Below are 8415 nucleotides of genomic sequence, written 5' to 3'. Positions count from 1 at the left end.
TATTATGAAAAGTTAAAACTATAAGCAAGCACATAGATAATAGGATAATGATTACAAATAAACCATCCCCACCCCCTTTTCATTTTGTATATTATCATCATTACATAACGTTCTCAAACCACTTTCCAATCTCATTTTCTTCCTCACTCACCATCATCCTCTCACAACATTAACAAAAAAGTTTCAAAAAAGTTTCAAAAAGCCATTCACCTTTTTCTTCTTTATAAACCCAAACCCCACTCTCTATAATCCATAATCTATAATCTATAATCTATTTTCTCTCTCTCTTTTTTATTCATATTTTCTTTCCCATTTTGCACAATGGAGAGTGAGATTCTAAAAACTCATTGGTTTGAAGAACCCCAAGACCTTCTTCCACCATGGACCAACAACAATAACAACAACAACAACCTCATAAACGACGACGTTTCATCCTTCAAATCATTTCTCCAAGTTGGTGATTGGTTCATGAACTCTACCTTAAACAATGACATTGCTTTCACTTCAAACCAAAATCAAAACTTTGCGATTCAACCTTTGAACCCATCTTCTTCAAATGCATCATCACCTTCTACTATTTCTCACACCCCATTTTTCAACTTAAACACCAACAACAACCCTTTTACCAATGATTTTGATTATGGGTCTGAACCCGTTTTACCCAATTCAAATTCCAATCTTTTGATGGGTTTCAACGCCAATGTTAACACTCTTGAGCTGAGTTCAAACATGGGGTTCAACCCAACTCGTGATGTTGAACTCAGTGGTGGGTTTAATAACAACACAATGGGTATGGTTGAAGAGAATTTTCATGGCTCTGGACCTTCCATTTCGATGTTTTCGAACAATGTTAATGTTTTGCAGCAGCAGAGTATTGAGATTCCTGCTCCGGCGGCTGTGCCACCACATCCGGTGACTCTTTTTCAGAAGCGCCGCCGTGGCTCTGATGATAAGCTGGGAGCATTGGAGATTCGGGCCGCGACGCGGCTCGCTGCAATGAAAGCTGAGGAAGGGTTGAATGATCATGATGATGGTGATGATGATGATGATATTGTTGAGATTGATAAGTATGAGGAGAATTTGAATAGTGGAGGGAGTAATTTTAATGGAAATAATAGTAGTGGTGATAATAATGGTGGAATTCTGAAGGGGAAGAAGAAAGTGGTGCCGGCGAAGAATCTTCTGGCGGAGAGGCGCCGCCGGAAGAAGCTCAATGATAGGCTGTACATGCTTAGGTCCGTCGTGCCAAAGATTAGCAAGGTATGAAAATTTTGAACTAAAATCTACAATATAACTAAAAAAAATTGGTGTAATGAATGATATGCTTTATTGTTTGTATAATCAAAGGGATTTCACTTGTTTAAGGAATTAATCTCTTTCGAGTGTTTGATTGTCCCTCCCAACAAATCCGGAAATCGAGTGTGCTTTGACCCACTATGAAACTTGGGAACCCTGTAGGTTTGGGAATCCAATAGGCCCTACACAGACCAATGTTGTTAGTTATATATCACTAACTTGTAACTGTTGATTTGTATTTATTTTTAAAATAAATGATTGTTTCTCATTTGGTGGCAAAAAGAAAAACAGAATATTTCTGTTAGAAAAAAACTGGCATCAAGATTTTATTTTTGCATCACCCCATTTTTTGTGGACTTGTTAATCTAATGATATTACTTTGTGTTTTAAATTGAATAGTTTTAGCTTTTAAGGTTAAGTGAGAATTATGCATTTATGTTTTCAATGGTCTATTCCTTTTTGCACTGATTTTATGGAACAATCATGAAGTACTCTTTTACTTCCTTTTTTTCATTCCCAGGAAATCATGAAATAGTTTAAAACGGCTGTAACATTGATGTCAGATACCAGTTTGTATCAATACTATACCATACCTCATACCTGAAACTGTTAAATGTTTGTTTGTGTTGTATTTACAATGAATAAACTTAAAAATAACTTTTTTCTCCACTTTCCCCCTCAATCATGGAGTGGCCTAACTATTCTCTTTGTCTTCTTTTTTGATATTTCTAACATTTGGCTAATGAACTAATCTCTCTCGAGTACATAGTTGCCCCTTCTAACAATTGTCACTTTCACGGATTGAACCTTTGACCTTTTGATATACCTGAGGATCCAGTAGGACTAGATCAACGTCTTGTTAATTATTTTGTCTCATCTATGAGGCCATATGATGGTTTCATATTTTTTTTATGTTTTATGATATGATCTATGCAACTTTTTATATATAGTCTAATATTAATTTGTATGAATTTATATTTTCGGTATATAGTCACATGGTTGCATCATTTACTTATACCAAATACTGCCAACAAACTTTAGCATATCATGTACATGTATTTGGTTTGTCATAAAAGAAGTATTATAATAATAACATAAAAAATGACGATTCACCGCCTACCAGAAGTACCGGAACAGTAACTTAGTTTCAGTGTTTGGTTACTTTTGGAATGATTTATTACATGCAAAAATCATGAAGTACTCTTTTGCTACACTCTTTGATTCCCAGAAAATCATGAAATACTTGAAACTGTGTGCTGCATTGAATTCAGATACCAATACCATGCTGTATACTCAGGATACATATTAAATGTTTATTTTGTCTTGTATTTGCAATGAATGATTAACCTTAAATTAACAAATTAACAACTTTCTTAAGCACCTAAAAAAGTAACTTTTCCCCAATCCTGGAATTACTCAACTATTGTGTTATGAACTTATGATGCTTTTTATGTCCTTTTTAATGTGTTGATGACTTGTGAGGTAAGACTATCTACATGTATCATCTACCACATATCTCACTAGATGAGAGTCTCATCTATTGGGCTGCCGTTTTTAATGTTTTTCCGACTTTTTGTAGATGGACAGGGCTTCAATACTTGGGGATGCAATTGAGTACTTGAAGGATTTAAAACAGAAGGTTAATGTTCTTCATAATGAGCTGCAGTCAGTTCCATCTGGCTCATCTGGGACTGTGACACCTTCTTCAAGCTTTCACTCTGTGACACCCACTCCGCCAACTCTTCCTTCCAGGGTGAAGGATGAACTATGTCTTAGCAACTTGTCAAGCCCTAAAGGTCACTCACCAAAGGTATTTCTTCACATTAATGCGACATTGATTTTCTTCCTGCTAGTTAATCTTTTTTTGTGTGTGTAACTAATCTAATCCCTTTCGGGATGCGTGGCAGCCCCTCCTAACAAGTGTTGCTCCCAAGAATCGAACCATTCACCTTTGGTCTATCTGGGGATCCAATAAGGCCTTACACCATTAGACCAATACCTTGTTGGTCTCAATTAGTTAATCTGTCATGGGGAAACATTATTCCCAACTTCTTTCAATTGTTTAGATCTTTCACAATTTATTTAATTCCTTGTTATGTGATTATTTTTTGACTTTAAGGCAGAGTTTGGTATCAACTTGAGAAAAAGTTAAGCATATTTTTTGGAAGAAAATATAGAAATAGGGGGGGTTACTTTTTTTAATGATGTTTGATAGAGTTATGTAACTGAACTGTGTCAATTCCTTGGAATAGGGGGGAGTTATATAATAACTTGCACTAATTACAAGCTATTTAGATGGAAGCAGTACTGAAAGTGTTACTGCTTCAACATGTCAATTATTTGAACACCTCTGCTTATTGCATCTTATAGTTAGAACATCCATATTTGTATTAGAAAATGAGCATACAAGTTATAAGCAGCAGTTAGAATCTCTTGATCGCGTGTATTGGTATAGGACCCGAAGGTGTACTAATGCCAATAATGATCGACAACTAAATTGAGGAGAGATTGTTTTGTTCGCACTTCACGTAACTTATTTGCCGGGTATTTGAGGAAATTGTTTTGACAAGAGTTTTCGGACATTTGTAGGTGGAGGTTAGGTTGAGTGAAGAAAGAGCAATCAATATCCATATGTTTTGTGCCCGCAAGCCCGGCCTTTTCCTTTCAACCATGAGCGCATTAGATAGCCTCGGATTGGATGTTCAGCAGGCAGTTATCAGCTGTTTCAATGGTTTTGCTTTAGATGTGTTCAGAGCTGAGGTATGTAGTTCTTTTCCTGTGTCAAGCCTTACTTTCAAATTTCTGTTATTTACTTTCCTAGTTTTTTTGTTCCTATGTTTGCCATGGACAATAGCACATTTTAGAACCAATCATTCTTCCAATATTGATGCATGTGACTAAGAGGTCACAGGCTCAAATCCCGGAAATGGTCTCTCTGCTTGTAGGAGTATGACTGCATACATCTACCCTACCCAAATCTCGCTATGTGAGACCCTTGTGTACAGGACTTCCCTAACTCAACGTACACTTCAAACGAGAGGGGACCCCAGTTTTAATACAGTTAAATCTAGTAAATATATTTGTGAATTATCTCAATAAGTTAATAACAACTGCAAGATTATGAGAAGAATAAATAGCAGTCAGCTTAAAGATAGGTAAAAGGTCTTCTGAGGATTCTCTCAAGTTATTTCATACCAAATGTTTGATGTTAAATATTGGGCTATTTTATTTTTATGGCTTGCCTTGGAACGTTATGAATTCAATTCCCGGAAACAGTCTAGGGTAGACCCTGCTAGGTGAGAGTCTCATCCACTAGGTGTCCTTTTTATCGGCTTAATATAACACCGTCATAACTTTTGTTTCTGATTTCTAGTCTTTCATGTTTCTTTCCAGCAATGCAGAGACCAGAATCTTCTCCCTGAGCAGATTAAAGCAATGTTGTTGCAGGCAACAGGTTTTCATGGAATGATGTAACTGAAGAACTTGAGAAATACTACTACCTTATATTTGGGTTGAGGAATTGGCTCCATTGTTTTTATTAGATTATGCTTTTGATTTTTGAGCAAAGGAAACTTATGTTAATTGTTATAGTAAGACATGGAAATAAGCTGTTTTGTTTGCTTTTTGTTCCTCCCCCAATTTTGTTGCTTTGTGGGGTGCTTTTGTTTAGGCTTTTGAGAAAATCACTTTAATGATATGAAAAAACAAGTTTGTGTTTTTGTGTGTGTAATTCATATGTTTGGTTGAGCTTTATTAGAAACGTTTGTGTGAAGGAAAAAACTGAAATTCAACTTGCAGGAGAAGCTAAATTTCACAAAAACATTGCTAGTAGCTTATTTAACAACAAAATTAAGTTATGTTTTGGAATTTGACAAAGGAATTTATTTCAATAAGCTCTAAGCTTATAAATTTATATTTAATAATTTGTTGTTGGTAACTTATGAGCTTATAAATCTACAGTTTATTTTATTTTAACCGTTAATTTATTACCCAAAATGTCAAATATTTTGATTCAATTATTACATACCTTATCAAATCTTTATTTATTTTTAATATTAATCTATTAGCTTTTACGTAGTTAATGAGTGTATGTATTCCACAATATTTTTTTATAAACTGATAAATTACCATGTATATTGATATTACACTAACAATATTGAAATTTATGGTGCCACCTTTACACTAATATTATATTGATATTACACTTTATTAATAATATTGAAATTTGTATTAAAGACTAAAATGCTTCTAGATGTTTGTCAATAATATATTTTTGTATCTAATTCCTGATTATATTGGTTATCCTTTTTTTAAAATTATATATTCTTTATTTATATTATTTTTTGTTTTAGGAGTCATAATAATTAACATAAATTACACATTTGATTTATACATATTAATTCCTTAATTATATGCTATCCTTTATTTTTTTTAATAAATATGATGATTAGTCTTTGAATTTGGAAGTTAATTATGGATCATTGATGAAGGAGTTAGCACTTCATCTGGTTATACTAATTTTAGTATGTGACTAGCATGATCAGAAAGATGTGTTAGAAACTGACGGGTTGATAATGCACCAAACGATGCATACAGAAAAAAAAGAAAGGAAATGCAAGGAAAAGTTACGTGAATAGTGTAGTTTATGGAACTCGTGGATGAGGTCCACAACTTTGAAGAAGTCGTGGACCAGCAATGCGACTCTACTATGATCACGTACATCAAAGACACGAGATTCTTACATATTCTTTCTCCTCCATGGAAGTCGTATATGTCATGCACGACTTCCATAGTCATATACGAGAAAAACGAGTTTGGATGAGACATGATGAATTTAAAATTCTCTCTTTACTCGGGTAATTTAGGGTTATTTATTGGTTTAGGAGTTAGTTTTAGTGAGTTTACTCGTAGGGTACCCGTGCATTCGCACGGGTGGTAATGTATTTTGTATAAATTTAATTAAAAAGTGTCAGAATAATTTGTTAATAGAAATGTTAAGGGATTATCTTATAAAATATGATTTCTATGTATTTTATTGTCGAAGTAGAAATGTTAATGAATGAAAAGGTGTTATATGTTATATTAAATAATTATTATGAAATTTTTTTGAACCATAATGTAAAATAAGTTATAGAATAAGACATCCGAAGAATATATATGATATTTTCAATATTTTTTCTCGACATGATCTTTGTTTCAAGATCGTGATTTGTCATTTTAATGACAATCAATCTTGTACCATTACATAATCCTTCATGCTAGTCTAAATTCATCAACTTGATTTTATGATTGGAAAGAATAAAGGTTTACTCAAGAGTTAGTATGTTGAATGATTCGCTTTTATTAGCATCAGACATATATGAACTCATATATTCTTTTTTCTCACCTATAGTTATAGGTATAATATTTATTAGTATAAGATTAATAAATATATTATGTGGAACATAATTAAAATTTAAAAACATGTGAAAATATTCACATCAAATTTTACTCGGAACATATTTACTGATTTGTCAACGATGTGTTGATGCAAGTATGGCTCTAGATTGCACAAATTTTTCGTCATTGTAGTGATGTCTTGTACAAAATGCATAATTTTTTAAGTTTTATTTTCAAAATAATAATTAAAAATAAATCAATTGAAGCACTTGTGATTGATATATCTATTTTCTTCAATGCACACACTTTTTTACATTTTTATTTTCAAAATAAATAAAAATGCACTCATAATAACTTTCGTATATAAAACATTAACATACGTTATGCCCAATAATATCCATTAAAATTTCTATCAGACATGTTTTGTTTAAAACATAAGCACTTATAACTTGAACACATACTTAAGATCATTAACATTACATTGACTTTTTGTGAAGTTTAACATCAATTTTAATATCACACAGTTAAAACTTATTATTCCAACACACTCTAAATAGTAAGTAAACATTCCTTTACTTTATAATCATTCTTGCATTATTGGTATCTTATTTTCACCATTGTGTCCAAAGCCAATAACAAAAAATAATTTATTTTTAGATATAAAAAACATCCAAGTCCTACATCTCCTAATACATTGACAGCTACAACCCAACTTTATCGTTAATATATCATTCATTAATCACAAGAATCTCACATGGATGTTAAACTAAACATCAACATAAATCTACTATTTGCAATTACTATCTTTCCATGAATTGTTTGATTTATTATTAAATGACCATTTGCAATTAATAAACAGCAAAAATCTTCTCTAAAATAACTCGTAACAAATAAAATTCAATTTGTATAGGATAATATATCACAACTATATTCTCTATATAAATATAGTGACTTATTTATGCACTATATTTTTTTGGGATTACGTTTATAAGTAACATATGAAGTTATAAGGATTTTTTGAGCATATCTCTTGAATGATTATATTTTATTTTAGATTATTGCCCATTGTGTATAAATATTTGAATGTATTTTTAAATTCATGTACAATATAAGTAAATGTTATTTTATTTGATTGTGTGTTTACCTAATAATCATTGTTTGAAAATTATTCATAAATTGAAGTTCCATTTCTATTATTTGAAAGATACATTGTTTTATACACCATTTAAAGTTGTGATATTTCTATTAATTTTATAACGATATACAAATGTGATAATTTGCTATATATTATAAAAAATAATTGTACATATTTTTCAGTATGATAGAGATAGAAAAAGACCTTATTATACTTTGTATTGCTCTATTTGAAAATGAAGGGTATCAAACTTTATAAAATATTGAGAAACACTTCATTATCCTAATATTTAAAAAATCAACAATAAATTTATAACATACCATTATTAATATTCTTTTTATAAATTCTATTTTAATATTGCCTAAAATTAATGAATCAATATTCTATTCTTTTTATAATTTTGATTGAAATTATATTAATATTTGAGTTGCTCATTATTATTTGATTCTAAAATAATATTAATTTCAAAATTCACGTTATTATTATTTCACTCTAAAATAACTGGAAAAAAATAAAATTAAAAAACGATTACTATTCTTAATAACTAATAACAAAATATGTTTCCTATTGTTACTATCTTGCAATAGTAACATTGTAATATTAGA

At 31.2% G+C, this 8415-nt stretch overlaps 1 protein-coding gene across 4 annotated transcripts; it reads left to right on the top strand.

Annotated features, from left to right (window-relative positions):
• LOC109353510 (transcription factor ICE1-like) lies at positions 302-5090 on the top strand. 4 transcript variants are annotated; one of them, XM_019595820.1, is made up of 5 exons: positions 302-549; positions 586-1260; positions 2876-3106; positions 3886-4056; positions 4690-5090. In XM_019595820.1, exons 1-5 carry the CDS (start codon positions 322-324, stop codon positions 4768-4770), a joined length of 1386 nt encoding a protein of 461 aa, XP_019451365.1. In that variant the 5' UTR covers positions 302-321; the 3' UTR covers positions 4771-5090. The 4 variants fall into 4 exon arrangements, with proteins under 4 accessions (XP_019451365.1, XP_019451364.1, XP_019451363.1 ...); XM_019595819.1 differs by having other exon boundaries at positions 302-689; positions 723-1260; XM_019595818.1 differs by having other exon boundaries at positions 302-1260; positions 4690-4777; positions 4812-5090.

The sequence above is a fragment of the Lupinus angustifolius genome, chromosome LG08, assembly GCF_001865875.1.
Source record: "Lupinus angustifolius cultivar Tanjil chromosome LG08, LupAngTanjil_v1.0, whole genome shotgun sequence".
In the NCBI taxonomy this organism is placed as follows: domain Eukaryota; kingdom Viridiplantae; phylum Streptophyta; class Magnoliopsida; order Fabales; family Fabaceae; genus Lupinus; species Lupinus angustifolius.
This window is presented reverse-complemented; position numbering and strand designations above follow the sequence as displayed.

Coding starts and splice junctions, on each gene's coding strand:
- LOC109353510 (XM_019595818.1), top strand. CDS start 322: ATGGAGAGTGAGATTCTAAAAACTCATTGGTTTGAAGAACCCCAAGAC. Junction 1,261..2,875: donor TCGTGCCAAAGATTAGCAAG/GTATGAAAATTT, acceptor GACTTTTTGTAG/ATGGACAGGGCTTCAATACT. Junction 3,107..3,885: donor CTAAAGGTCACTCACCAAAG/GTATTTCTTCAC, acceptor GGACATTTGTAG/GTGGAGGTTAGGTTGAGTGA.